Consider the following 16522-nt stretch of genomic DNA (forward strand, 5'->3'; position numbering starts at 1 on the left):
GATATATTAAAAAGTCTAAGACATTTTCCTGCAAAGAACTTGTAACCTGAGAGATGATAAAGGGAATGTATTTTTTTAAAATCCCAAAACCAATCATTTCAGATAACGTGTCTTAAGTTTTAAGTGAAGAATGGAGCCAATAAGATCTATAGGAGTTTACAAGAAAGTCAAACCCTTGGGATATGACTTGTGGGGTAGAGTCTGGAGACTAGTCCAGAAAGACTTCATTGGGAAAAGAGGCCTTGAATTGCATTTTCAAGGAAGGAAAGACTTGAAAGTGAGATGAGAAGTCCTTCCAAGGAGAAAGAAACCCATGAACAAAAGTCTACAGCTATACTTTGGGGAGGGTATGGGCTATGGTGAGTGCTGTGAAGTGTGTAAGCCTGACAATTCACACACCTGTCCCCCTCGGGCAAATAATACATTATATGTTAATAAAAATAATTAATTAAAAAAATAGTAAAATGCCCAGTTTAAAAAAAAAAAAGTCGGGGCGCCTGGGTGGCTCAGTTGGTTAAGCAACTGCCTTCAGCTCAGGTCATGGTCCTGGAGTCCTGGGATCGAGTCCCACATCGGGCTCCCTGCTCAGCAGGGAGTCTGCTTCTCCCTCTGACCTCTCTCCTCTCATGCTCTCTCTCTCTCAAATAAATAAATAAAATCTTAAAAAAAAAAAAAAGTCTACAGCCAGAAAGAAGCATAGTATGTTTGGGAACAATGAACAGATATACTTGGCTAAAGTCAAGGGTTTATGTGGAGGAATTACAGGAAATACATGTAATATGAATAAGAACTACCCTAGAAAAAGTACAAATCATTGAAAATTTCTGAGCAAAGGGCATGACAGACATACCAGTTTATGAAATACACATCCGAAAATAAACTGGCATAAAGAGAAACTCTATTACGTTCTTCCTCTAATGACCACACACCCTCAGTTGTCCTCAGTAGTGACTTATACTTCTGATCTGATCTTCATCATGCTTTGCCAGTGCCCTTGCCTAGAACTTCGCTAGGATACCTCAGTTTTCAACAGAACCCCTACAAATTCCAAATCTCCACCTTTTTAGTCTTTGAAATTTTAGGGAAAAAGCAACTAGTTTCTGTAGCAAAAAGACCCTGGGCTTCAGCAGGAGAGGCCTCAACCTAAATCTCTATTCCACCCTATATTGACTTGGGTGATCTTGGCCAATAATTTACCTATTTATGCCTAAATTCAGTCTGTAAAAGGGGACTGCTCTAAAGAATGAAATGAGCTAAATGAAGAAGACTGAAATCTTTCACTATTGCAATTTCTGAGCAAAGGGAAGTCTGACCTGGAAGAAGTCCCCCAAAGATCTAAATATTTCTTTCTTTCTTTCTTTTTTTAAAGATTTTATTTATTTGTCAGAGAAAGAGCGCACAAGTAGGCAGAGGTGGAAAGAGAAGCAGGCTCCTTGCCAAGTAAGGAGCCCCATGAGGGACTTGATCCCAGGACCCTGCGATCATGACTTGAGCCCAAGGCAGTGGCTTAACCCACTGAGCCACCCAGGCATGGCTAAACATTTCTTAATAAAGCAAATAATTAAATATGTTTGAAATGCCAATTAACAAAAAAATGATAAAACGGCCATTTTGTAAAGATTAGGAAGCTACACCACAATTATTTACATTTCATATATTTCTTATTGAACATTTTTCCCACTAACATGTTTTTAGAATTTTTACATACTTGTAATCATTTTCGTTAAATTTTCATACTGCTTTTATCATTTAACGTTATGTTATAAATACTCTGCAGTGCAGTTTATTAATATTCATAAAATTAGCTTTAACAAATGCGTAATAGTTCCTTGATCAATAGTGTATAGTTTATATAGCCATTTACCTGTATTACAGTTAAGGTTGTTTTTAATTATTTGATCCTATAAGCAATGTTGAAATAATTGTTTTGTCCTCAGAGGATACCCAGCTTCCCACTACCCCAGAACCAATGCAAAAGACTCAGAGAAGTCTCCTTCTCATCTGAAAAAGGTATCTGAGATATTAATATCTGAGACAGTAAAGTGAGAGATTAAAGACAGAGCAATATCCAACATGTTCCCTCCAGTACCTCTGATTCTAACTAGTGTATTAGATATGGAGAGCTGGAGCACTTAGTGGTCCTTGAAGCACGAGATTCTCCTCCTTTTCTACCTTATCTCAGCACCAAAAACAAGATCAGAAGCAGATGCCTCTTGGTATTTGGAATCAAACATTGTTAATCTTTTATGTAGTAATTATGAGAGCAAGAAACCGATATTGAAGAGTTAAAGGACTACTGGTGGGGTACTACCAGATAGATTGGCTGGGGCTGCGGGTAATGGTTTTCTGGAGGACAAGTGCTACCTAACAGCTCAACACACAAAGAAGTCTCTAGAGAAATATAAACTCCTAAAGGATGTAAGTCACTAACTAAACTCACAACCCCAATACCACAGCAGAGAGCAAATCTGTTGATTTCAAAATACTCTTTGTAGCGCCAATGACCAAAATCTTAACAGCACAGAAACAGGGAACATTGATTTCTCAGTAGGCCAAGAAATCATCCACAAATCTATAATTTGCTGCATCAGAGGGGAGAAAACATCAAAAAAGAAAAAAATTCTTCAGACACTAGCTCTACCTATGTAGTTATTCTGAAGAAAAACTTGGCGGATATCCCGAAGGCTCTGATGCCTTGGGTTCCTTGAGAACACTGGAAACTTCCTGAAGGGCCTGTCTCATTTTATTGCACTTCACTTTCCTTTATGCAGAGATACTGGTTTTTTGGTAAATTGAAGGTTTTGGTAAATTGAAGGCCGTGGAGGAAGTAACTGAAGATGTGGTGGAAATAGCAAAAGAACTAGAATGAGGAGTGAAGCCTGAAGATGGGATTGAATTATTGGGATCTCATGATAAAACTTGAACAAATAAGGAGTCATTTCTTACAGGTGCATGAAGAAAGTGATTTCTTGAGATGGAACCTACTCTTGGTGAAGATGCTGTGAAGACTGTTGAAATGACAACAAATGACTCAGTAGAACATTACATAAACTTAGTGGATAAAGTAGTGACAGGGTTGGAGAGGATTGATTCCAATCTTGATAGAGGTTCTGCTGTGGGTAAAATGTTATCAAAGAGCATCATATGCTACAGAGAAATTATTCCTGAAAAAGAAAGACAATCAATGCAGCAAACTTCATTGTCTTACTTGTAAAACCTTGCCACAGCTACCCTGACCTTCAGTAACCGTCACCCTGATCTGTCATCATCATCAAGACAAGACCCTCCACCAGCAAAAAGATTATAACTCATTAAAAGCTCAGAGATGATGGTAAGCACTTTTTAGCAATAAAACATTTTTCAAATAAGTTATGTATATTGGTATCTTAAATATAATGTTACTGTACACTTAATAGACTACAGTATAGTATAAACATAACCTACACACACTGGGGAAACAAAAAAAATTATTTGACTTGCTTAATTGCGATATTTGATTTATTGCTGTGGTCTGGAACCAAACCCACAAAACTCCAAGGCACCCCTATATTTTGTTCAAGAGAAAACTATAGGGATTAGGATGATTTAGAGAAGTGTTATTACCATTAGATGAGAGAATTTCCACATGAGATGTCAGCTAAGGGAACTAGGTGAGGTTAGAAACAGGCAACCTATTTTTAAGATTAAAATTCTGTCACTTGAAAAACAATGATTTTTTTAACTGGGTAAGTTTAAGGGAATATGGAAGGAGAAGGACCCAACTGGAATTTTAACCCAAACTAACTTTAGGTCCTTATATCAGAATAATACTTTGTAACTTTGCTTTTTAATAATTAACTGATCACTTTTAATGATATACATGATCCAAAAATGGCTCCCAATCCCTAGGTAAGAATTCACTTAATTTTATTATACAGAAGAAGTAAACTTATCTTGCCCTATTTCATGGAAGGTTCTATACCACACACACACAGACAGAGATGACTCAAGCAAGGTCTCTATCTATCTATCAATCAGTAGGCACAATGGTATAATGGTATAATGGAAAATTTTTAAAATCAAGGACATCTGTTTAAATCCTGACCCAGGGGCGCCTGGGTGGCTCAGTGGGTTAAGCCGCTGCCTTCGGCTCAGGTCATGATCTCAGAGTCCTGGGATCAAGCCCCGCATCGGGCTCTCTGCTGTCTAGGGGAGCCTGCTTCCTCCTCTCTCTCTGCCTGCCTCTCTGCCTGCTTGTGATCTCTCTGTCAAATAAATAAATAAATAAATCTTTTTTTAAAGAATAAATAAATAAATAAATAAATCCTGACCCAGCCACCTATTTGTTGTATTTCTTACAAGGTACATAACTTCCCTGAGTTCATGTTCTCATTATTAAAATATACTACTACTCATCTGACTGAGGTATCCCGAGTCTTCTTAGTTGGGATGACATGTAACACAAGTAAAACATCTAGAACACAGTAGGTACTTCTAAATTACCACGTTTCCCTTTCTGGACATAACCACACATATCAGTAACACATCCCACCCAGGGCAATAAGTACCACAAAAAAGAAAGATGTCACCTCTGGTTAGGAGAACTGGAGAAGACTTAGGGAAGGTGCGGGATTTGAAATGCGCCTTGAAGGATGGGTGAGAGTTCAACACACATAGTTAAAGTAGACAAAAGGGTTTAACACCACCAAAGGCAGAAAGCAGTTGAGACTCTTGTTTGTCTAACATGAAGTATATGATTTTCCCACCAGTAGAGTTTTGACGTTTCTTGCAGATCTATACTGTAAGTAATTTTGGGGGGATTTTTCCTTTTTTTTTGGTCTACTTTGAGCTGCCTTTGCTACCTAAACACTATAACCTCTCAGTGTTGAGCAGGTTGATTGTAGTATCCAGAATCAAAGTTAGAGGTAACACCCAGCCCTAAATCCTCAGTATTGCTTCCACAAATGTCATGCTTCTGTGTAGCCTCGTGTAGAGAGTTTCTTTCTGAAGCTGACAAAGAACACTACTTCAGTTTGGAAGGAATATGTTGGGAAAGAGAAAACTGAGACACAGACGAAATGGAGGTCATATGAATGGAAAGTCTTGATGGTCACAGAGAAGATTTTATACTTAATGGGAGGTACTGACCTTTATAAGTACCAGAATCATTTGGTTAGTCCTGAGATGACAGCAGTTCACAGATTTAAATGCAGTGCTAAGAGAAATGTGTTTTAAAGGGTTTTTAGTGAGGAAGAATTTCAGGAACTTAAATATAGAAAATGACTTTCCCTTAAAGATGGCCCATCACGGAACTGCCCGAAAGGAAGGCCGAGGACAGGTATCACTGTACTTTTAGACCAAGAAGCTAAGGCAAACCAAAATGGGTTAAAAGAGATCTTGACCCAGGTCATATAAATTAATATTAATAGCAGACAGAGAAAACAAAGTCAGGATTCCCTCCTCTGGGTCCGTTACTTGAGACAGCATTTCCTCTCTCTCATGCATTTCTGAAAGATAATTACCAGGATAACAAGGATAAATTCTCAAAAGTACACTCTGATGCTGAGCAGGCAAAATGGGTAGCTGCGGATGCAATCCTGTCAGACAACTGGGGCTGTGAACCAGCTTGTGGACTTACCTCACCTTTTCTTTTTTTTTTTTTTTGAATTTGTACCATCTATTTTTTTAAAATAAACTTGTCGTTTTGGTATAATTTTGAACTTATAGGGAAATTGTGAAGATGGTACAGAAGGTATATCCCACCTCTTAAAGGACAAGGCAACACTTTAGAATTCGAACTCTGGAAAACGTTATTACAATCATTTCTGGGTGCCTCGTAAACACAGGGAGGCCTCTTTGGTCATCAAAACTTCACGAGGAAATTAGTTGCAAATTTCAATAATTTTCCTCCCTGACCATTCAGTCAGTGTTCAGTGAAATATAATCTAGGACATCCACCATTCACACATACTTTCTCTCTCTCTCTCACATACACACACCAACACACTGCCCTGTCCCTTTCGTTATGTTGCTAGTGTGGTGACAAAACCTCCTAAGAACTGAGAAAACCTGGGGATTTCAAAATATAATGTAACAAGGGTTTTTCTTTATAGTTCTTGCCATATATGTATTTCCTATTATTCAATCTCCCTTTGACAAGAAAGCCCCTCTTGTTAGGGAATTAAAATACGGAAAGAAATATTCATATTAATTCATTTAATCAAAAAACAAAAGATTTGTTTTTGTTTTTTCTCAGAATTAGCTCCTTCCTCTCTCATCTTTCACTATTAGTGCACAAGAACAAATCTCAGACACGTATCTGTTTGCATAATCCATTTTACTACTACGAGCTTCCATGAAGACACTATTCTCGCAGGCCAGGGAACACAAACACAAAGGCTGGGCAGTCTCTTTTGCTATCTGTAAAAACCAGAAGGAGGTACAGTTTTTAGAAGCCATACCAATTTGTTCTAGAGTATCGGCTGGTGAATATAAATGCTTTTTGAAACAGTGGCTTCAGCAAGAAACTCTCTATACTAGGCTACGCAGAAACATGGCATTTGTGGAAGCAATACTGAGGATTTAGGGCTGTGAGTTACCTCTGAGTTTGATTCTGGATACTACGATCAACCTGCTCAACACCAAGAGGTTATAGTATTTAGGTAGCAAAGGCAGCTCAAAGTAGACCCAAAAAAAAAAAAAAAAAAAAGGAAAACTCCCCAACAAATTACTTACAGTATAGACCTACAAGAAAGGTCAAAACTCTACCGGTGGGAAAATCATATATTTCATGTTAGACAAACAAGAGTCTCAATAAAAATACTGCTTCTAAATAGCCAGGACATTAACGTAAGTATGGGGGGGGGGACATATGATAGCTATTGTATATATAGGAACCAATGTATTATACGACATGTATAAACAGCCACGCTTACTATGGTGTCATTTTTTATATTTTAAGAACAGAAAAAAAAACAAGGAAGATGAATATAGGGAACACCTGTCCAGGATAACTTCAAATTTGAACTACTGTATTTTATTTCCCATGAACACCAAAATCTGACTCATTCAAGGAACTGTACAATGGTCAGGGAAACGTTACAACCAAAACACGACGAGCCATTTTCCTTCCACAAAATGAAACACATTTGTAGAAATCTTTCTTCAATAAGTGGTTTTTTTAAAAATATACATTAGTTATCAAGGACAGAATACTCTTGGAACAGAAAATAGTAATTCTAAATATCACCTTCCACTACCCCCAGAACTATAAAAGCAGCAAATGTTTCATGACAGAAAACATTTTTTTTAAACAAAGATAAACAAAAAGAAAAAAAAAAATAAAAGTTATACTGAGACTAGGATAGTTAAATTAGGGAGTATATAATTCTAGAGTTTTAGTGTATGTTATATTGATGATTAATGTGTGTGTGTCTCTATTAATAAAAGTGACATCACAGAGTATAAAACTATTTTACAATCTGCTTTTCCAATCAAGAAATAATTAACATATTTTAAGTTGATAAATATCCATCTCCACTAATTCAATGAATGACTAAGATCATATTATGTGAATATATAATAAGTTATTGAGCTAACACATCTGTTACCGGCTTTTAACTATTCCCCACTCCACTACACAAAAGACAATACTATGTTGAACACACTTATATGTGAATTGTATGATATACCCATGATTATTTCATTAAGTAAGATTTCTGAAAGTGGGACTAGATTGCAGGGTCAAAGGTAAACAAATTTTAAGAGATTTTTGAGGCATTCTGAAAAACTGACCACAAGAAGAATATACCAATTTACACACCTTCCAGCAATGTAACAGAATACCTATTTGGGGAAATGTTTCTCATAAATATTGAATGTTATTTTCTTATTTACTTTTGGCAAGTTTATAGTCAAGAATATCCCACAATATTAATATGCATGTCTTATTACCAGAGTTATACATTTTGCTCATGTTATCATTAGTCTTTTATTTTTCTTCTTTTCTGACTGCCTAAAATACCACATCTGCAATTTTTCCCAATAAGTTGTGCAGTTTTCATACTGAGTTTGAAACAATGGGTTATACTGTTATATATTAGAGATAATAGCCTTTTGGCATAGTTGTCAATTTTGCAGTAAGCTTACATTTTATTTCCTTTATCAACTATTGTTAGGTATCCTACAAAACATTTTATGTGGCCAAATTATTAACCTTTTCCTTAATGATTTCACTCTTTGGTGTCATCCTTATAATGGTGACTTATTTTCAGATTACAGAAATATTTGCTAATATTTTTATTGGCTCTCCCATGACTTCTTTCTTTTTAAAAATGTAAACATGTGGGTGGGAGGATGGGGTAACTGGGTGATGGGCATTAAGGAGGGCACGTGATGTAATGAGCACCAATTGTTATACGTAACTGGCAAATCACTAAATTCTACCCCTGAAACTAATAATACACTATATGTTAACTAACTTGAGTTTAGATAAAATCTAAAAAAAAATTTTTAATAAAATGTAAACACGTATTTGATCTAGAATTTATTTTGATATATGAAAACATCTTTTTATCCAAATTAGCAGATAGTAGTGGCCACAGCAATTGCTAATGCCACCTTTATCATATACGAAATTCTTACAGGTACTTTGAACAATCGCTAGATTTTATGTTCTCTTTCTCTAATCTATCAGTCTATTCCAGTGTGAAAAGGGAGGAAAAAAAGATTATTTTTGGTTTATAGTAATATTTCTATACTTGATAGGAAAAGACAACACTCAATTTACTTTTTCTTATTTTTTGGCAAATACTGTCCATTTTTGTCTGCAAATAAATCTTAGAATTATTCTGTTAAAATAGTCCACCACCATCAAATTCACTTGTTACTCATGGCAATTAGATTAATTTTGGAAAAATTATTTGCAGTATTAAATATTCTCGCCTAAAATGCTACATAATAAAGTCTCTTCTAAATTATTCTGTGACATGTTCTGCACATTAGTCCTACATATAACTTGTTAAGTATATTTACAGAGATTTTATAATCCAAAATGAATAGGGTATTTTTTTTTTAAAGATTTTTATTTATTTATTTGACAGACAGAGAACACAAGTAGGCAGAGAGGCAGGCAGAGAGAGAGGAGGAAGCAGGCTCCCCGCTGAGCAGAGAGCCCAACGTGGGACTCGATCCCAGGACCCTGGGATCATGACCTGAGCCAAAGGCAGAGGCTTTAATCCACTGAGCCACCCAGGCGCCCCGAATAGGGTATTTTTTTTTTGGCAATATATTTTCTATGAGGGTATTGCTAACATAAGAGAAGCTGATTTGTTTTCTAAGTGGACAATCTAACCAACTAAAGTCTTACTGGTCTTCATTACTTTTTAGTTGATTTGGGAGGGGTTACCCAACCACATAGCAATAATCTATGAATAATGATAACATTTATTATTTTTTAACTGTATTTCATAGAACTTCTAAAGCACTAGTAAGTATCTTCACCACACTTTTGATGTAAATGCAGAAAGTGTTTCTAGTGTTTCACTGTTGCTGAATTTCACATAGATGCTCCTTATCACGTTACTGAAATATTATATTGCTTGAATATTAGCAATTTTTTAAAAATCTGGAGTACAGGCTGGATATCGTGCCATGCCTTTTTAGAATAAAAAAAGCTGATCCTTATCTCTTCTACCTGGTAATGTGATAAATTAGATCAAAAGATTTTTAAATATCAAACCATCCTTGCATCTCTAGAATGAATCCTACATGGTAATGGTAAATTATTTTCTTAAAACACTTATGAAATGACTTGCTAAAATTTATTTATTGGTTCTTTGTTTGCTCTTTTGTGCTACTTTTGTCTTGCTTTGGTGTCAAGGTAAAACTAGATGAAATAACCTAGTTTTCTGCAGGCCAATGCTCCCTCCAAGCAGTGTAAGAGGCAGTGAAAAACGGAGAGACACCAGACAGTTAGGAAGCAATGAGGACGAAAGGGAATAAAGCTGCCAAAAAGGCAGACCTTTTCAAGGTGAGTTGAGCCTCTGCAGCCATCCCTGGAAGGATCTGCCCCATGTACGCATAGGAAGAGACTAAGAATCTGTGTTAGGTACAGGTAGAGAGTGACTCCCGGGCTGAAAAAAAATCACTGAATTATTGTTGCTTCCATGGGGCTGGAGTGCCAAAATTGGAGCTCTGAAGGCCAGTTACCTTCTCAAGACATTTTCTGAATTCTAAAGCTACAAACCTGAGAAAAATAAGGGTCTAAGTCATAATCTCTGAAAAGCAAAGTAAGATTTCCCACAGTTTTAGTGTTTCATAGAAAAAGACTGCCTAATGGGAGGATTCATGAGGCTCTCTGGTGGGAGCTAAAGATCTTGAGGGAGTGGTGAATTGACACTGACAATCTCCAGCCACTTCTTTCCTATAGGCAATGGCTGATCTGGGTAAGCCTCCTTCTCAAGACATTTGCCAAACTGTAAAATTTAAAAAGGAGGCTGAAGAGATAAGGTTTTTATGAAAAGTGGAAAGTTCCATAGTCCTCTTGCTCCCGAAGAGACGACAATGTGCCAGGCTCTCATTAACAGCTCTAAAGAACCACATCCTAGCAACAGGGGCAAATCAAAGGTACACTGAATCTGCAACCCAGGCCTGCCCCAGGTTAGCCCATGATGGGATTAAGACGATGAGGCTCAAACCACAACCTACCTGCCCATACCACCTACTTCTTAATGGAAGGGATAAACCAATTCTGCTGGGAGATGTTACCACCAAGAACCCCGATGTGTTTTAAATGCAATGTTTAACACCAACCAAAAAATAATAGGAAAAGATAGGATCATATGACTGATAACTAAGAAAAAAAAATCAGAAACAATCCCACCTACATGTAGGGGAATGACGCTTCACCATTAGTGAAAAAACAACTTTAAAATGACTAATTAATATGCTCAAGAAAATAGAGAAAAGATGGACAAATTAGATAAAAAGATAGAGAACTTCACCAGAGAATTTGAGGTTTAAAAAAAAAAAATTAAATGGAGGGGTGCCTGAGTGGCTTAGTCTGTTAAGCATCTGCCTTTGGCTTAGGTCATGATCCTAGGGTCCTGAGATCGAGGCCCACGTCAGGCTCCTTGCTCAGGGGGGAGCCTCCTTCTCCCTCTGCCTGCCACTCCCCCTCCTTGTACTCACCCTCTCTCTCTCTCTGACAAATAAATAAAATCTTTTAAAAAAATTAAATGGATCTTCTAGGACTAGAAGATATATACCTGGAATTCTAACTCTTAAGTTTTTCTTCTACCGTGGCATTCACTATGTGTTTGCATGAATTACTTTAGGTGAAGTTAAGAGGAACAGAAACAGACATAATATTACAGACCATTTTCAAAATAAACAAAATGCTAAAGTCAATGAGAAAATGATGGGCGAGGTCTCTAGGTCTTACCAAGGCATGATAATTATAGCATGAGCTTTTATATCCTAAAGAGCTTCCCAGTTAGTTAAAGCCCAAAAAGCATCTTTCACCAAACTAGATTTTTAAGAAAACTTTTTTCTACATGATGGGCAATGTAAGAGCAATTGTCACTTACAGGAAGGTGTGTGAATACCGCAAAAGTGCTTCGTAGAAAGGCAATGAGGTCTACTAGGTAATCACTAGCTTTGTTGCCCAAATCTCCAGTCATCCAGTCATAGTCAGCCAGCTGTAGAAACTGGTCGATCTTCTGGTTTAAGTTGGTATAAATTTCTTCTTCAGCTGCATGTCTGGCATCCTGTGAAATACAGAATTTTGAAAATCATTCATACTTCCAATATAATTGAAAATTTCCACTTGGAGACATTAACAGTTACAGCCACTAAGGAACAGAATTGGGAATATTAAGTAATACCACAGTCTCCGTCAATTTTTCTTTTTCAAAAGCACAATAAAGACTTTTCTATTCTGTATCTGCAAGAAAAGCTAATGCTTTGCTTCACCAAATAGAGAATCTACCTTTACTGCCCTCAACTATCTGCATCCTCTTTTACTTTCCTACATTTGCTCAAAACCATATTCACTCTCGGGGTCTTATTCCTGTTCATCCCTTCCAAGACTCCAAGAACCTCCCTTCTTATTATAACCTCTCTACAGCCCCCACTCTCCTCACTTTGCTTAAAGTAAGTATGCTGAAGTTTCAGCTTCATGCTATAAATATTCCCACTAGCTACTATCCTACCTCTCTCGTGTCTCTGTCATCAAGGACATTCAGATTGGTATATGCCGATGTTTCCTGAAATTTGTTCCAAGGAACACCAGACCTGGAAAATGCTAACACAACAGCACAAGAGTTCCAAGATCAAGTAAGTTTGAGAAATCCTATTTAAGAGAATCATGATGTACACTAACATATAAAAGGCTGTAGGAGAAGTATCATGGGACTAACATTCCAAGAAAAATATTTTCAGGACAAACAGATCTACCTGAACCAGAGCAATTGAGATTCCAATGCTAACCATCTGTCAACATGGTTTGGTCCACAGTAACCCGTAACTTCATGATACAACGTGCAATATTTATTTTTCAGTCTGACCTTACTTGGACTCTGTTAAATCCTCTCCTAGAACTCTATTTTCCTTTGGCTTTCACAACATAGTTTTCTCCTGGTTTTACTTTTACTTTTCTGGCCTGTAATACTCTCAATTTCACTGGGTGATTACATCAACTCCTAGAGCTTACACTATCTCTATCCAAACCTACCCTTGTTAAAGACCCACATATCTTTTTTATGTATATATTTATTCTTTTTCTTAGAGAGTGAGAGCTCGAGTGGAGGGAGGTGAGGTGGGCAGAGGGAGTGAGAGAGAGAATCTTAAGCTGGCTCCCAACTCAGCACGGAGTCCTACATGGGGCTCAGTTTCAGGAGTTGAACCAAAATCAAGAGTCGGATGCTTAACTAACTGAGCCATCCAGGCGGCCCAAAGACCCTTTAAGTCTGATTATTCCTGGGCATCATGACCCACAGAAACTTTAAACACAGTGACTCCAACACTAGATGGATCACAATCCCCACTCGTCACCTGCCTAGTTCAGTCCAAGGCAGAGATCTACACAAGATATTGGATTCATTCTTTCCTTTATACTCAGTCACTGTGTCCTGTAAATTCTAATTCCTGAATTTCTGACTCTAATCTTCCTCTCCATTTTCATCATTTTAGTGGCTGCATAATTTGTCAATGTATTTACATACTACAATTATAGGCACTGACTATATTTATAAGAACCATGTTTCAACGAGCATTTTTGTGGTTAGTTACCTACTTGTATGATAATCTAATATTGTCCTTGAATTCCCATTTTACTGAGTTTTCTTTTCATTAATAAACATTATTCTTACAAATTAAGACTTACAGAAAAACTGAGCAGAAAGTACAGAGCATTCACATAGTCTGCCGCACATATTCCCCTCCCACTGTTTACCCTATATTAAAACTTCATTAGTCGGGTACATCTGTTACAACTCATGAACAAGCATTGATATTTTATTATTAACTAAAATCTATAGTTTGCACTGGGGTTTGGTCTTAGCGTGAAACAGTTCTATGGGTACTGACAAATGTATAATGTCATATATTCACCATTATAGTATCATAGAAATAGCTTCCCTGTCCTACAAATCCACTTAGTTCTATCTATTCGTTCCTCCTTTGCTCATCCCCCAAATCCTGGCAATGTCCGACCTTTTTACTTTCTCCATAACTTTGCCTTTTCCAAAATGTCATATACCTGGAATCTTACAGCATGTAGATTTCCAGATTGACTTCTTTTCCTTAGCAATGTACATTTAAACTTCCTCCATGTCTTTTCATAGCTTGATAGTCCTTTCCTTTTCATCACTGAATAATACTCCATTGTCTGAACGTATCATAGTTTGTTTATCCATTCACTTATAGGAGGACATGTTGGTAGTTTCTAAGTTTGGCCAATTATAACACATCTGCTCTAAACATTTATGTGTAAGGTTTTGTATGGCTTAAGTTTTCAACTCACTTGGATAATATGAAAGAGCATGACTGGTGGATTGTGTGATAAGATTATCTATGTTCAGACTTGAAAGAAACTGATAAACTGTCTTCCAAAATAGCATTACCATTTTGCATTAGCACCAACAATGAATGAGAGTTGTTGCTGCTCCAGCATTTGGTGTTGTCAGTGTTTTGGATTTTAGCCATTGTAACAGTGTGCAGTGGCATCTCACTGTAGTTTTAATTTACAATTCTCTCTCCATTCCTTAATGAGGTGTCTGTTCAGATCTTTTGCCTGTTTTTAAATTGGGTTGTTTTCTTATTGTTGAGTTTTACCAATTCTTTGTGTATTTTGGATATGTCTTTATTACTCTGTTTTGCAAATACTTTTTCCCTACCTATGGCATGTCTTTGCATTCTCTTCATGATTGTCTTTCTAAGAGAACAAGTTTTTCATATTAATAAAGTCCAACTTAGCAATATTTCCCTTGATGGATCACGGTTTTGGTGATACATCCAAAAAGTCAGAGCCATACCCAATGTAATCAGATTTTTCCTTTTTCCCATATTCTATAATTTTTATAGTTTTGTGTTTTACATGTAAGTCTATGATCCATTTTGAATTAATTTTGGGGAATAGTAATATCTGTAATAAGATCTGTAAGATCTGTAATAAAAGTCTAAAAGTGTAATAATCTGTCTAGACTATTTTCACTTTTTTTGCATGTGGATGTCCAGTTGTTCCAACACCATTTACTAAAAAGACTTTCCTTTCTCCATTAAATTTACTTTACTTGCTATTAACATTCAGTTGACTATATTAGTGTGGGTCTATTTCTGGGCCCCTTATTCTGTTCCTTTGATCTATTATCTATTCTTTTGCCAACAGCACATAGTCTTGATCACTGTTGCTTTATAGTTAAATCTTGAAGTCAGGCACTGTCAGTCCTGTCAGTCCTCTAACTGACAAGTTACTAGTCTAACTGACAAGTAACTAGCTAGAGGACTAGTTGAAGAAAGTTGAAGAAGAACAGGACTAACAGTCCTCTAACACTGTTCTTCTTCAACATAGTGTTGGCTATTCTGGGTGTTTTGCCTCCTCATACATACTTCAGAATCAATTTGTCAATATTCACAAAATGACCAGCGGGGATTTGGATTGAAGTTGCATTGAATTTATAAATGCACTTGAGAAGAACTGTTATCTCGATAAATTTTAAGTCTTCCTATACATGAATATGGAACGTATTTCCATTTATTTAGATCTTTTTCTTTGACTTCTTTTCATCAGAATTTTACAAATTTACTCACATAGATCTTGTTTATTTGCTAATTTTATACCCATTTCTCTTTTTTGATGTTAATGTAAATGGTCCTGATGGTTTCCTTTGCTGTGCTGTTACAATAAGAAAGTATATGACTTCTGTATATTAACCTTGTATCCTGAGCCTTGCTATATGCACTTATTACTTCCAGTAGACTTTTTGTTAAATTTTTCATGTTTTCTCCCTTTTTCCCTCACCTCTCAGCCCCTGGCAACAACTCTTCTACTCTCTTGTTTCTATGAGTTCAACTATTTTCTTAGATTCCACATATAAGGGATACCATGCAGTTTTGCCATTCTCTGTCTGGCATATTTCATTTAGCAGAATACCTTATAGGTTTATCCATGTTGTTGCAAATGACAGAATTTCCTTCTAAGATTGGATGATATTCCATTGTGTATATGATGTGTGTGTGTGTGTGTGTGTGTGTGTGTGTGTGCACGTGCATATATAATTTCTTTATCTATTCATCCGCTGATGAACAATTAGGTTGTTTACATATCTTGGTTATTGTGAATAATGCTGGAATGAACATAGAAGTATAGATAAGTCTTCAAGATGGATGATTTCAATTTCTCTGGACACACACCCAGAAATTATATATGGATTGCTGGATGATAAGATACCTCTATTTTTACTTTCTTGAGGAATCTCCAAATTGTCTTCCACAGAAGTTGTAACCAGTTTATATGCCCACCAACAGTATAAGAGTTCCCTTTTCTCCACACTTTTATCAGCATTTATCTTTTGTCTTATTAAAAAGTATGAGATGATATTTCACTGTGGTTTTGATTTGCATTTCCTTGATGGTTAGTGATGCTGAACACCTTTGCATGTATCTGTTCGCCATTTGTATGTCTTTGGAAAAATGTCTATTCACATCCTTTGCTCAGTTTTTACTTGGGTTATTTGGGGGTTTTGCTATTGATATGTATGAGTTCCTTGTATAATCTGGATATTAAACCGTTATGGGGATATGTGGTTTGCACATATTTTCTTACATTCCATCAGTTGCCTTTTCATTTTGTTGATGGTTTCCTTTGCTGTGCAGAAAAGTGGTAGCTTGATGTAGTCCCATTTGTTCATACTTGCCTTTGTTACCTTTGCTTTGGTGTCAAATACAAAAAAATCAAGGTCAAGATTAATGTCAAACAGCTTACCCACTATGTTTTCTTCTATGTTTTATGGTTCAGTCTTAGGTTCAAGTCTTTGAGTTGATT

The 16522-nt window shown here is 36.5% G+C and overlaps 1 protein-coding gene across 6 annotated transcripts in view; it reads right to left on the reverse strand.

Annotated features, from left to right (window-relative positions):
- Positions 1 to 16522, reverse strand: part of LOC111148016 (exocyst complex component 6B) — a 622509-nt gene that overhangs the window by 249821 nt on the left and 356166 nt on the right. For all 6 annotated transcript variants that reach the window (XM_022504356.1, XM_022504355.1, XM_022504354.1 and 3 more), the window contains one exon: positions 11568 to 11747. In XM_022504356.1, the coding sequence (XP_022360064.1) occupies positions 11568 to 11747 (180 nt within the window). The remainder of the gene's footprint in view (positions 1 to 11567; positions 11748 to 16522) is intronic.

The sequence above is a fragment of the Enhydra lutris genome, unplaced genomic scaffold, assembly GCF_002288905.1.
Source record: "Enhydra lutris kenyoni isolate GAN:26980312 unplaced genomic scaffold, ASM228890v2 scaffoldscaffold18, whole genome shotgun sequence".
NCBI classification, from domain to species: Eukaryota; Metazoa; Chordata; class Mammalia; order Carnivora; family Mustelidae; genus Enhydra; species Enhydra lutris.